At 54.9% G+C, this 13237-nt stretch overlaps 2 protein-coding genes across 6 annotated transcripts; one reads left to right on the top strand and one right to left on the bottom strand.

Moving 5' to 3' along the window:
• The first annotated feature begins 280 nt into the window (after positions 1–280).
• Kifc2 (kinesin family member C2) lies at positions 281–10122 on the top strand. Of its 5 annotated transcripts, XM_045143592.1 has the most exons (19): positions 281–298; positions 590–647; positions 894–978; positions 1082–1233; positions 1317–1455; positions 1551–1696; positions 1779–1844; positions 1930–2058; positions 2404–2481; positions 2590–2704; positions 2782–2891; positions 3812–3920; positions 4031–4194; positions 7983–8087; positions 8169–8290; positions 8379–8502; positions 8588–8717; positions 8826–9082; positions 9171–10122. In XM_045143592.1, exons 4-19 carry the CDS (start codon positions 1159–1161, stop codon positions 9423–9425), a joined length of 2124 nt encoding a protein of 707 aa, XP_044999527.1. In that variant the 5' UTR covers positions 281–298; positions 590–647; positions 894–978; positions 1082–1158; the 3' UTR covers positions 9426–10122. The 5 variants fall into 5 exon arrangements, with proteins under 5 accessions (XP_044999527.1, XP_044999524.1, XP_004656377.1 ...); XM_045143589.1 differs by lacking the exon at positions 281–298 and having other exon boundaries at positions 479–647; positions 4031–4086; XM_004656320.2 differs by lacking the exon at positions 281–298 and having other exon boundaries at positions 479–647.
• Positions 9756–13196, bottom strand: Foxh1 (forkhead box H1). Its single transcript, XM_004656428.3, has 3 exons — positions 11510–13196; positions 11139–11243; positions 9756–11030 (listed from the first exon to the last, which is right to left on the bottom strand). The coding sequence occupies exons 1-3, from the start codon at positions 11681–11683 to the stop codon at positions 10209–10211; spliced, it is 1101 nt and encodes a 366-aa protein (XP_004656485.1). The 5' UTR covers positions 11684–13196; the 3' UTR covers positions 9756–10208.
• Positions 13197–13237: the final 41 nt, after the last annotated feature.

The following is a 13237-nucleotide window of genomic DNA, read 5'->3' as shown; positions in this document are numbered from 1 at the left end:
GGGGCTGGGAGGGCGGAGAAGGGCTTCCGTACGGGGTGCGGCTGGGTGCCGAGCTGGGGAGGCTGCCCGAGCTGAGCGGCTCCGGGAGGGCTGGGAACCCAGGGCCTTTAGAGGAGGGGCCGGCTCTCCGGGGGCGGGGCTTCGCTGGGAGGCGGGCTTGGCGGAACGGGACCTGGCTGTAGGAACCGCGGGGAAGGTCTGGGCGGGGCTGCGGTCGGGGCGGGGCTTGGCTGGGTTGGGGGAGGTCTGAGCAAGAAGTGGTACCCGGGCGGCTGGACTCCGCGGAGGCGGGTCCCAGGTTGGAGAGGTGGTGTGGCGGCTGTGCGCGGGCGCCCACTGTTCGTGAGGCAGGGACTGGGGCCCCGCGGCCGGGCCTTGCGGACGGACCCGGGCGTCCGCTCCTGCGCGTGCACCCTCCGCCCGCGGGAGCTGGGCCGCGGGGGCGGCCGACGCGAGCATGCGCACGGGCACTGCGGCTGGTGGGTGCGGAGTCGGGCGCGGGGACGCGGGGCGGCACGAAGCAGGGCTCTCTGCCGCCCCGCGCCCCCATGTACGCCTTTTACTCGCTACTCATCTACATTTTCTACAGCCTCTTCCGCCGCGATGGAGGGGCTGCGGCAGTCGCCGACCCTGGAGACCCCGCCAAGGTGAGCGGAGTGGGTCTGCACTGCTGTCCGCCATCTCCACCCTGAGATTTGTTGGTGGCAGGCCCGCGCACCTCACGTCCTCAGGGCTCTGGCGCTGGGGAGCCGGCCGTGCCACGAGGACCACCAGGTGTTGGAAGCATAGACCTTGGTTGGCCTCAACCCCTTGGCCCATTCCAGGCATTCCGGGAGTGAAGAAACCCCACAGCTGCCTCACTTCACCTCAGGGCACCCCCTCTCTCTCCCTAGAAAGGCTGCCGCAAACCCAGCGGCCATCGTCGCCCACACCACCAGCTCTCGTCAGAGCTGTGGTCGGAGCTTACTGGCCTAGCTGGTAGGTGCTGGCCGTACTGCTTTGGTGCGGGAATTGAGGGATCTCCTCAGTAGAAGAGTGCCATTCTCCAGCAGGTGACAGGAATGTCTCCTTGGCCTTGCAGGATGCTCGGAGTCCCAGGATGGGTCAGGAGGAGGAGCAGAGGGCGGCACAGCCCAGGTATCCCTGGAAGAGGCTCTCATGCGACTTGCTGAATTTCTTTCCATCCAGTTGGGGACAGAAGAGAGCTGCGGGAATCTTCCTGACCTGAGCAAGGTGAGCAGGACTCTTTCCAGCCCTTTTGCTCCCACAGCGCTGCTGCCCAGTCTTCTCTGCTCTAATTCTTTTCTCCTTCACAGCCTGGTGAGGTGCCCCCACTATTGACAGTGACAAGCCAGCTGTTGGCCCTTCTGGCATGGATAAGGAGCCCCAGGGGGAGGCAGGCCCTCCTCCAAAGGACTCAGCCAGTGGGTTCAGTGCAGCCTCCCACTCTAGATGGTTTGTAAGGGTATTTTTTGTGGAGGGAGCGAGGCCCATCAGAACCAGCCCTGCTCCCTAGGAATTAAGCTAGATGTGGGCTCATCCCTCTCCAGGTTCTCTGTCACAAGAAGAACACTCCTCTCATCCTGCCCCCGGCCGGGATGAGGCACCAAGGGAGGAGACCCAGGAACAGCAGGTCTCCCAATTGGAGGAGGATCAGAGAGCTTGGCAAAGGCTGGAACAGTTCATCCTTGGGCAGGTGAGGGGCCTAGGAGCAGTAAGGACAGAGGGGTGTGAGACCCAAAAATGGAATTGCATCCTGTCTTCTGATACTACCATAGCTGGAAGAGCTGAGGCAGCAGCTGGAGCAGCAGGAGGAAGAACTGAGTAGACTGCGCTTGGGAGTGGTGAGGCTGCTGGGGCAGGGGCACGGAAGAAGTCCAGGGGTCAGGAGCATTTCAGGTGTGTCCTAAGGGCATCCCTTTTTCCTAGGGGGTGACAGATTCAGAAAAAAGAGTTCAGCATCTCACACTGGAGAATGAGGCCCTGAAACAGAGCCTGAGCCTCACTCGGGACCTCCTGCTGCACTGGGGTCCGAGCCTCCCTACTAGGACCCCACAGGTATCCTGTTCCTTGGCTGCTGTGGTCCTTGTCTTGCACAACATGAATGTTTAAGCCTACTGAAGACTTAATGCTTGCTGAAGCAGGGGACCTGCCAGGAGACATCTCTGATTATGGGCAGACCCTGGGATGGTTTTTGCAGTGTATCTCCATCAGGGAGGCTGATGCTCACAGGAGAACCCCACAGACATGGTCCCTCTGAGTGACCCCAGGAAAGAGCATGGCATATGCTCATCTGTGCATGCCATTCTTGACTTGGCCTTCTACCTGTGAGGTGGAACTATAGAACAACCCTCTGAGTTCCTACCTGGCTCCATGACCCACTTGGCTTCCACCCTTATGCAGGAAGAGGCAGAGGTACTGTTGGAGCTCCAGGGCCAGCTTCAGGAGGCCCAGGACACTACAGAAGCCCTCCGAGTCCAGGTGGGCTAGGGGCCCACGGACAGGGAAGGCTGGGACACTGGGAGGGGAAGTCTGGGGCAGGGCCTAGTGCCTGTTTCCTCAGTGACAGAGTTGGGTGGGGTGGGGCAGCTGGGGATGCAGGAGGTACAGCTTCAGGGCCTTCGAGGGGCCCTCCAGCAACTCCAGCAGGAGACAGAGCAGAATTGCAGACAGGAGCTGCAGCAGGTGCATGGACAGCTGGCAGGTAAGAGTTAAGAACATGGGGCTTTTGGAAAGGCTCTGGGTTCTGGACTTGCCCTCTCAGAGGCCTTCTCCCTCCAGGACTTCGAGCTCGGATGGCCAGCTTACGTCAGGGCTGTGGGGACCTGAGAGGACTGGTCAGCACCTTTACCCGAAGTTATCAGGGTTCGCTGAGTGAGGCCCAGGGCCAGGTCAGGACGCTTTCAACGCTTAGAAACTCCTTTATAGGCAGCCTATTCGCTATTTTTCCTGAAGAGTCCTGTTATTTCTCCCTATCCTTGACAAGTTTTCTAAACTAGTGGATTGTAGGTACTGGGACCAGAATAACTTGAGTAACCCAAAGTAACCACTTAAAAAACTTCATTTGTGGGCCTGGAGAGATGGCTTAGTGGCTAGGTTAAGTGCTTGCCTGTGAAGCCTAAGGACCCCAGTTCGAGGCCCCGTTCCCCAGGACCCACATAAGCCAGATGCACAAGGGGGCGCATGTGTCTGGAGTTCATTTGCAGTGGCTGGAGGCCCTGGTATGCTCATTCTCTCTCTGCCTCTTTCTCTGTCTGTTACTCTCAAGTAAATAAAAATAAAAGTAAATTTTATTTGTGAGGGTAGAGAAAGAAAAAATAAAGCTGACCTTTAATCCCAGCACTTGGGAGGCAGAAATAGAAGGATCGTCATTGAGTTTGAGGCTACCCTGAGACTCCATAGTGAATTCCAGGTCAGCCTAGGATAGCGTGAAACCCTGCCTTGAAAAAAAAAAAAGTGATAGTATGGGCATGCAGGGCTGCTGCAAACAAACTCCAGATCTATGTACATCTGTCTTTATTTGAATACTGGGGAAGTGAACCCTGACTCATAGGCTTTGTAAGCAAGTACCTTTAACTACTGGGCCATCTCCCCAGGTCCAAAGTGACCACTTCTGATGAGTGAAAACTGACAGTTGCTCAGAAGCCCAGAGGAACAGATGATCCATTTTTGTCTATGATTCCTTGGCGATGCCCTCAGAGGCCCATACCCCATGAAAGTTGTATACCACCACACCCGGTGGGCAGATTGCTCTCAGTACACCACTTCACTTGGAGCTACCTGGACATTTGTCTTTTCCTTATTCCCTCAGGTATCCTGGGTCTTGGGGACATTGTCAGCTGGAGGGGCTGGGACTCAGCTTCCTGAGGGGCAGCAGGTACCCCCAACTGAATGCCCAGGGCGGCTGTTGGAACTCAAGGGTAAGGTGGGCTTGGGAAGCAGAACAACAGGGAGTACAGTCTGGCCGAAGTGGAGCTTCTCCATGCTTCGGGGCCAAGGAGACAACCTGTTGACCTGGTCCCCACTGCAGGGAATATCCGTGTGCTGTGTCGGCTGAGGCCAGCTAAAGGGACACCCTCCAGCTTGGTGAGCGTGGAGCCTGGACAGGGGGGAACCATCACTACCTGCTATCGAGGGCGCCAGCGTCGCTTCCGCCTGGACTGGGTCTTTCCCCCTGACGCCAGCCAGGAGGAGGTGACAGCCACCTTTGTCCCTGTCCTGACCCTTCCTCAGGCCCCCTGGATTCAGAAGAGGCTCATTTCCCCTTCTGTGTCTATATGGATACATAGAGGGAGAGTGGTTGGGTTCCAGGAGGGAAGAGAACCATTAGAGGGACTGTGAGACAGGACTGGCAGTTGGCTACTAGAGAAAATGAACTTGTCCAAGATGAGTTACTGCTTATTTGGAGTTAGCAGCAGAGCATGGCTGGGTGCCACAGTGGTGGTGGCAGGACCTGATCCCATGGGGGATGGCTTAGAGCCTCCTCCTTCCAGAGTTCATTGACACACCACTCTTCTTTCTCAGGGTCCCAGTAGCAATGGCAGAACCCCTCCTTGCTTTGTGGCTTTAAAGCAGGTTGGGTGGGAGTGTAGGTGAGCAGGCCAGCTGCCAGACCGAGTGCTTCTCTGCTTGGATCCTACTCTTCCCTCTTCTGGTCAGACACCAGTAGAAAAGCAAGGGCTCCCACCCAACTTAGTTCACACACAAGTGTCCATTTGCACATAAACTTTGCTGCTGGAGCTTCTGTGACTTAAGGTGGAGGATCAGACCTGAGAAGGGATTATGTTAAGGAACAGAGCTTTCTGCTGGTCTTGCAGTGGTGAGGGCTCAGTGTGGTGGCAGTGTCTGGGAGGGAGGGGCAGGCCTACCACTGCCTGGTTTCCCACATACCTCTGTCTGTCCCATACATTCCTCCCCACCCCGGCCTCAGCTCCCACCCCAAACAGCAGGGATTCATAGCTCCCAACCCTTGTCCACTGTCCTGTGGGCAACGCTGAACAGGGACTTCAATCTAATGCATCTGGACTAAAGGCATCTCTCAAAGGCCTTCACCTATGTTCTCCATTTCATCATCGAGTCATAAACTTAGGGTTTTTTTGTTGTTGTTTTTGTTTTGAGGTAGGGTTTCACTCTAGCTCAGGCTGACCTGGAATTCACTATGTAGCCTCAGGGTGGCCTCGAACTCATGGCAATCCTTCCACCTCTGCCTCCCATGTGCTGGGATTAACGGCATTCACCATTACGCCTGGCTCTGGACTTGGATTTTGTCCTTATGGCCATCAGTCAAAACATTAAGCAGAGGTGACAGCCACCTAGTACTAGTGACCTTTTGGTATAAAATATGGCCATGTTGGTCATCAGAAGGCTGTTACTGTGTCCAGTTCCCAACAGGATGAATATCCCAGCCCCATGTTTCCCTCAGTCACCTCTTAGAGCCTTACTCTGTTTATTTTTATTTTTCAAGGTAGGGTCTCCTAGAATTCACTGTGAAGTCTCAGGGTGGCCTTGAACTCTGCTGCCCAAGTACTGGGATTAAAGGCATGTGCCAGCATGATTTTTAAAAAAATTTTTTTAAGGTAGGGTGCAGGCTAACCTGGAATTCACTATGTCATCTCAGGGTAGCTTTGAACTCATGGTGATCCTTCTACCTTTGCCTTCCGAGTGCTGAGATAAAGGCGTGCGCCACCACACCTGGCTTTTTTTTTTTTGAAGGTAGGGTCTCACTCTAACCAGACTGACCTGGAATTCTCTATGTAGTCTCAGTGTAGCCTCAGACTCATGATGATCCACCTATCTCTGCCTCCTGAGTGCTGAGATTAAAGGTGTGAGCCACCACACTCAGCCTGCAGAACCTTACTCTTTCAGTCAGTTCTTGTTGGCACTATCTGCCATACCTAGAGCTCCTCCTGGCCTTATTCCTTCTATGTCAAGTGTAACTCCTGACTTTCTAGCACACATTACTATCAGCCTTCAAGATAGGTGTCAAGGAGGTGAATGACCCAGAAAGGCTTTGGAAGTATGATTATCTTGGGTTCAAACCTGGCAGTCTGGGCTGGAGAGATGGCTTAGCAGTTAAGGTACTAGCCTGTAAAGCCTAAGGACCCAGGGTTGATTCCCTAGTACCCATGTAAGCCAGATGCACAAGGTGGCACATGCATCTGGAATTTGTTTTCACTGGCTGGAGGCCCTGGTGTGCCTATTCTCTGTGTGTCTCTGCATCTTTCTCTCTCTCAAATAAATAAAAATAAAACATTGTCAAGGTGTTGTGGCCTTTAATCCTAGTACTTGGAAGGTAGAGGTAGGAAGATCACTGAGATCGAGGCCAGCCTGAGAACACAGTGAATTCCCAGTCAGCCTGGGCTTGTGTGAAACCCTACCTCAAAAAAACAAGAATAAATAATAAATGAAACCCCTGGCAGTCTAGCCTCAGCACCTGGGCTCTTGACCACTGCTCCCCAGGACCTTCTAAATCTTCAGGGCTCTGCAATCTGCTGAGGATATCCTCTTTTTTTTTTTAATTAATTATTTATTTATTTGAGAGCAACAGACACAGAGAGAAAGACAGGTAGAGGGAGAGAGAGAGAATGGGCGTGCCAGGGCTTCCAGCCTCTGCAAACAAACACGTGCGCCCCTTTGTGCATCTGGCTAACGTGGGACCTGGGGAACCGAGCCTCGAACCGGGGTCCTTAGGCTTCACAGGCAAGCGCTTAACCGCTAAGCCATCTCTCCAGCCCAGGATGTCCTCTTTTGTTTCTTCCTTTTTTCCCCTGGTCGCTTCTTAGAAATGCTTTTCTGGTAAGGTAGAATGTACCTGCTATAATGGCCCCCCTGGCTCCAGGGTCGTTACTTTGCTTACACCTTGTTCACTGCATTTCCTACTCTTCCAGGATTTGAACCTGAAATGAAGGAAGGCCTTAGGACATTTCTACCACTTTATTTTTGGTGTTTTGAGGTAGGGTCTCTGGTCCAGGCTGACCTGGAACACTATGTACTCTCAGGCTGGCTTTGAACGCACAGTGATCCTCCTACCTCTCTTTTTTCTCAAGGTAGGGTCTTGCTGTACTCCATGCTGACCTGGAATTTACTATGTAGTCTCAGAGTGGCCTCACACTCACAATGATCCTCTTACCTCTGCCTCCCAAGTGCTGGGATTAAAGGCATGCGCTAGCACGCCCAGCACTCTATTATTATTTTTTAATTTATTTATTGGAGAGATATACAGAAATGGGCAGGTAGAGAGAGAGAGAGAGCGCGCGTGCACACATGCGAATAGGCATGCCAGGGCCTCCAGCCACTGCAAACAAACTCCAGATGCATGTACCCCCTTGTGCATCTGGCTTACTTGGTTACTGGGAAGTCAAACCTGGGTCCTTTGGCTTTGCAGGCAAACGCCTTAACCTCTAAGTCATCTCTCCAGCCCTGCCCAGCACTTTTTATTTTAAGTTCTCTCTCTAGTCCAGACTGACCTGGAACTCACTGTGTAGTTCCAGGCTAGCCTGGAATTCACAGCTGTCTTCCTACCCCTGCCTCCCTGGGAACATTTAAGTCTTCCGTGGCAAATACATAGAAGGGATTTCTAGAGGAGCAGCTCTCAAACATGACTCAGTGGGAGCTCAGTGGTGTCTGGGTGGATCATAAAGCAGGAGATGGCATGTGATGAACAAGGGCCAAGGAGATTTCCCTTCCTTTATATAGTCCTGCAATACCAGTTGTGTTTCTACAGTTTACTATTTGATATCATTTTCCAAGCAGGTTGCTATTATTTCAAATCTTCCTTTGTTCATTCTATTTATTAGGAGGAGCTCGATGTTTAATTTACCATGGGGTTTCCTACTAGTTTTATCAAGAATACCTTTTATGTGTGTGTGTAGTAAGTATGGAGTATGGTGTGTACACATGTGTGCAGATGTGTATGACCAGTGCATACTGCTGGGATTAAAGGTGTGTGCTGTCACATCCATTTCTACTACTTTTGTCTCCAGGTCTTCAGAGAACTGGAGCCAGCTGTGCTGTCCTGCCTCCGGGGCTACAGTGTCTGCATCTTTACCTATGGTCAGACAGGGACCGGGAAGACCTACAGCATGGAGGTGGGCTGGACCTCCACCTGGGGGTGGGGAGCTCCAAGGTTTTGAATGGGAGCCCAGTATGACACTGCACAATATCCTCAGGGCCCGCCTGAGGACCCTGGTATAGCTCCTAGGGCACTGCAGACACTGTTCCGGGAGATGGGGACTGGAGGGCAGCACCGTGTGACTCTCAGCATGCTGGAGATCTACAATGAGGCGGTCAGGTCAGGGCTGCTTGGTGGGGCTGCCTCCTTGCTCCAGGTCTGGCCCTTCTAGACCCCACAGCGTCCAACCCACCCTCTTTCTCACCAGGGACCTTCTAGCCCCAGGGCCTCCTGAGCGCCTGGTTGTGAGGCAGGGTCCTGCAGGCCAGGGGGGGATCCAGGTGGCTGGCCTCACCCATTGGGATGTGCCCAACCTGGAAACCCTACACCAGGTAAAACTGCACTCCAGGGACCTTCCCTTTACTACCACCTGGGGTAGACTGTATACCAGGCTACCCCTAATGTTCCACATTCCAGATGCTGAGCTTGGGGAGGAGAAACCGAGCCACTGCTGCCACAGTAATGAATCAGCACAGTTCCCGCTCACATGCCCTAGTTACGCTAACACTGCATGTAACCTCTCCACCATGCACCAGGGATACTACAGGTAATACTGGAGGTGCCTGCGTCCTGCAGTGTTTGCAGTGTAAAGAGGTCTGGCTTCCCTCCACAGCCAGCTTGCTCCTGTTCATTGCTGGCTTGCTTATCTCTTCAGGCACGCTGCACTTGGTTGACCTGGCCGGATCTGAGCGGGTATGGAAGGCAGGGGTGGCCAGCATATCACAGGGAGACCCAAATGGCACTAGGCGTCTGCGGGAGGCCCAGGCTATCAACCGCTCATTGCTGGCATTAGGAGGAGTGATGGCCGCTCTCCGAGCCCGCCGGTCACACATCCCTTTCCGAGACTCACAGCTCACGCGTTTGCTGCAGCCTGCACTTGGCCCAGGAACCACTGCAGTGCTGCTCCTACAGGTGGGAACCTGGGCTACAGGCATGGGAATAATATGCAGGAGGGTGCAGTTGCATGTGGGGCGCTGCCACCAGCATACCTCTTCTACAGATCTCCACACGGCCAGAGGATCTAGGGGAGACTGTCTGCTCACTCAAGTTTGCTGAGAGAGTGGGTCAGGTGGAGCTGGGGCCGGCCCGGCGCCACAAGGCTTCGCGCTCTGGCACCCCTTCCTCTCTCAGTACAGACACCCAGCTCACTGGGACCTCCTGCACCCCAACACCGTCTCCCTGCAGCCCTCCAAGCCCCAGTCCTGACAGCTGTTCTGCCTTGGCTCTTGCACCTCCAGGAGAGCAGCCTCTCTGAGTCCTGGATTGAGACCCTTCCCACAGGATCTGAGGACCTCTGCTGGCAGAGGCAGCAGTAAAATGTCCCTATACCCCATCTACCAGTACAACCTTCTTTAACTCCAGGGACCCCTGGCTCCACAGGCCCAGAATCCCAGCACCGCAGGAAGTGCTATGCTTGTTGAAATGATTGCCTCTCCCAACCCCCATTGGACCACCAGCCCTCAGCTCTCTCCTTATCACCATTTGCCCTTATCACAGCACTCAGCAGGGGATCCCAGAGCCAAAGGAACCAGACCCTGGCCAAGTGGTTTCCCAAAATCAGACTTGGCATTAAAATGATGTATATTTCTTTACTGTTATCTCCCCACTTCCATCACCCCAGAACAATGTTAGGGTCCAGTTTTTTATTTCCTTTCCCCAAAAGGTGCTACATCCTTCTCATACAGTTGAGGGAGGACAGGACTTAAGGCTGGACCCACCTTTAAGGTTCTCCCTCCCCCAGCCTGGAGCCAGGGAGGGGTGGCTACAGATTGTGATGGATGGATGAGTAGATACATGGGTTAGGACCTGAGACTCCATGCCTTGTCTGTTGGTGTGGAGGAGGCAAAGCCATGACTGACTAGGGCCATGGTTGTGCTCAGCTGAGCCACAACTCTTTCTGTAGTAACCCAATAAAGGTGGATTCTCAGCAAGGCTGTGCTTGGAACTTCAAAGCTGTTTGTTGTGGATACATTCCTAGCTCTCATTTTCCATCAAACTGTTGCTGACAGGAGGAAAAGCAACCTGGGTCCTGGGAACCTCATAGGCTATACCAGGAGAGCAGCCAACCTGGGGCAGGGAAAGCCAGGTCCCGAGGGTGGCTGACCCACACATCATAAATGCTCTTGTTGGGTGGCATCCCCTGAAAAAGGGAGTCTAAATCACTGAGCAGCCCCCGGGACCCTCGGGATTCAGGACCTACCCCCCAGCAGGCTGGATTGGTTGAAGGTGGACACCTAGGACAGGAGGTGGGGGGTAATGGGGCCAAGGGCATTACCACATTGGGAGTGTAGATAGGCAAGTATGAGGTGGGCAGCTGTCCCCACAAAGAGGTTCTGCACCCCCCACCGGATGTTCTCATGGGGTCTGGAGTACCCTGCAGTAAGTGGAGGGGCCATGTCCCTGGCTCTGGGGAAGGCCTGATGGCTACCCCCTGGGAAGTTTCCCCCTTCACTCCTGAGGACTCCGGAAATGAACAGAGGGGCCAAAGAGACCTCTCAGAGGAGACTGGGGATGCAGTGGGCCCCCCCTTTACACTAGACCCCATGCCTGCCTGAGTTAGGTTGCTCTGTCCAGAGAGGACAGGCTGCTGGGGCCATGTTGCTCCCTTTCCAGAGTCCCCTAGCAGGGACTTGATGCTAAAACCTTCCCTGGAGGGCAATAGAGGACTGGGTGGCCGATAGGGCCTGCCGTGAAGAATATAGGGGCTCAGGTCCTTGTCGAAGGCTCCGTGTGCACCCAGGTTCTGCCAGCGCCGGCACAGAGCGGTATTCTGCAGGCGCAGCGCCTCGGCTGGGATCAGACTCACGTCCACCGCCCAGAAGTTGCCCTTGGCCTGGGGCTTCGCAGGGTCCTTGGGCACCTGAGTGGGAGGTTAGGCTTGGGTGGGGCCTTCCAATCCCCAAGGCTCAGAGGTTCTGCTGCCGGCCCTCCCGCCCCTTCCAGAGCTCTGAAACCTTGACGACCTCACCTTGCGGAAACACCGGTTGGAGGAAAGGTTGTGGCGGATAGAATCTTTCCATCCCTCGTAGTCATCCCTGAAGAAGGGGAACATGGCCTGGACCTGACGGATGATCTGAAACCACAGCGCCATGAGCTGGAGCAGTACCTACCCCTCCCCCACAGGCCCAGCGCCCCTTCCCACAGACTAGCATTTTTGTGCCTGAGGGCAGAGTGGGGTGGGGGGGTGCAGGCGTAGGGTCCTGTAGAAAGCTCTGAGGCCTGGTCTCATTGCCAGGACTAGGTGGAGATGGAGGTTGAGCCTGGGACTGGAGTAGATGGGATCGGGTCCGGGATAGGTCTGGTCCCCAGAGGTAGGGAGAAAGTGGAACTATCTCTCACCTGGGCCAGCTTCAGCCTGCGGGAGGGTGCCGCCTGAATCACCAAAGCGATCATGGCTAAGTAGGTATAAGGGGGCTTGTCATGCCGAAGGTATCTCTTCTTCCTCCTCTTTGGGGCCTTCGACGGGGCCTCTGCCTCCGGGGGCCCCAGGCTGGAGTCCCTGCAGGGCCCCATGTAGGGGAGGCAGGCGTCGTGGATCGAGGCCTGGCCTAGGGAAGGGCCACGGGTAGTGTGTTGAGGTAGGGCCAGGGCCTGAGGCCGGGCTGGGGCAGGCGGGCAGGGCCCTTTATCATTCGGATAGAAGGGGGAGGGGAAGGGAGGAAGAGGTTGTGGGGGAGGGGAGAGTGTGAGGCTGCCACAATTAGCAGGTTTCGGTTAATCTAGAAGGGAGGGGCAGGAAAGACTCCAGTGGAGAATTTTGGTGACCTCCTGGAAGCTACAGCTCCCTATCCCAGGCTACCTTTGGGTGCCTGGGCATCCCCATACTCAAGGAAAAGCCTTAGGAAGGAGCCCACCCCAGCATTACCTTGTTTGGTGGCCCTTGTGTCAAGCTCCCATTTAACAGATAGGGTGTGACTTATTCAGAAAAAAACTGCCAGGGAGGGAAGGGGTAGTCTTTGGAGTTCAAGGCAATGCAGCTATAGAATCCAGGCCCTAGGCAAGGGTCATGCACCCAGAACTTGATCAGGAGGTTCCTGGATAGGAAGACCATGGAGTCTGCACCCAGGACTAAGAGAGGAGTGCAGTGGACTAAAATTATTTTCCCAGGAGGATCCTAGGTGGGCCCCTCACTTTTTCCTCTTGGCCATATGACCTGTGAATCTGTTCAGCTCCTGCCACCTCTGATCTGGACCTTGCCCAAGTTTCACTGGCTACACTGGGCAGGTTTGCCACAAGTTTCAAAGCCAGGCACTGGCAGTAGAAATTGGTTGTTGGTACGAGCGCCAAGGTTATCAGACCTGCAGGACCACTTTAAGCATTCGCCTTTTCTGTGCAGTCTCTCCCATTACTCCCTCAAGGGTTTGAGAACCTGCAGCAGATACTTAGGAAGGCACCAGCCCAGAGACCAGTGCAAGAGGAAGCCTGGGACAATCATGAAGGATGAATACAGGGGATCTGGCAGTCCTTGCCCACTCCCACTTTTGGCTGGTTGTTCATCTTTCAAACGTCAGCTGAAATCTTGCTTTCCCTGGCCCTGTGAGCCCTCTTCTTTCAAAAGATCCCAGGGCTCCAGCTGAGGGACCCTGTGTCTTGCCAGGCAAATACCTGTGGCCTCAGCCCCATCTGGCAAATAGATACTTTTCTACTACAAGTCTGAAGGTGCCTCTTTTCATTGGCCCTTCCTTGCTTCCAGGGTAAAGCCGGCTCCTGGTGTTCAAAGAGCTTCATCCCGGCTGCGGTTCTCGGCTGACCATCGGGCCCCCAACCACCGCGCACTTGCTCATCCCTCTTCTACAGTGCGGGATGGGCTGCCTCGCACTCGCTGGCCCCTCTGCCCACCCACGATGCCTCGGCTTTGAGCGGTGGGCTCCTTCCCTCCCTTCAAAACTCGGCTTGTACGTCCGCCTTTGCGGGAACTTGTCCTTCCCGACCCATCCGGGACCGGAGGATGCCGCGTCGCTCAAAGAAAGCACGCCGCACGGACGGCGACCTGCGCCAGTCGCCCGAGGCCAGAGCTACGAAGTTGCAGCTCCGCCCCGCCGCCGAAGAGTGGGCCCGCCCCAGCTC

Source organism: Jaculus jaculus, chromosome 2 (assembly GCF_020740685.1).
Source record: "Jaculus jaculus isolate mJacJac1 chromosome 2, mJacJac1.mat.Y.cur, whole genome shotgun sequence".
Classification (NCBI taxonomy): domain Eukaryota; kingdom Metazoa; phylum Chordata; class Mammalia; order Rodentia; family Dipodidae; genus Jaculus; species Jaculus jaculus.
Note: the sequence above shows the minus strand (reverse complement) of the source record. Positions and strands in the feature narration are given on the sequence as shown.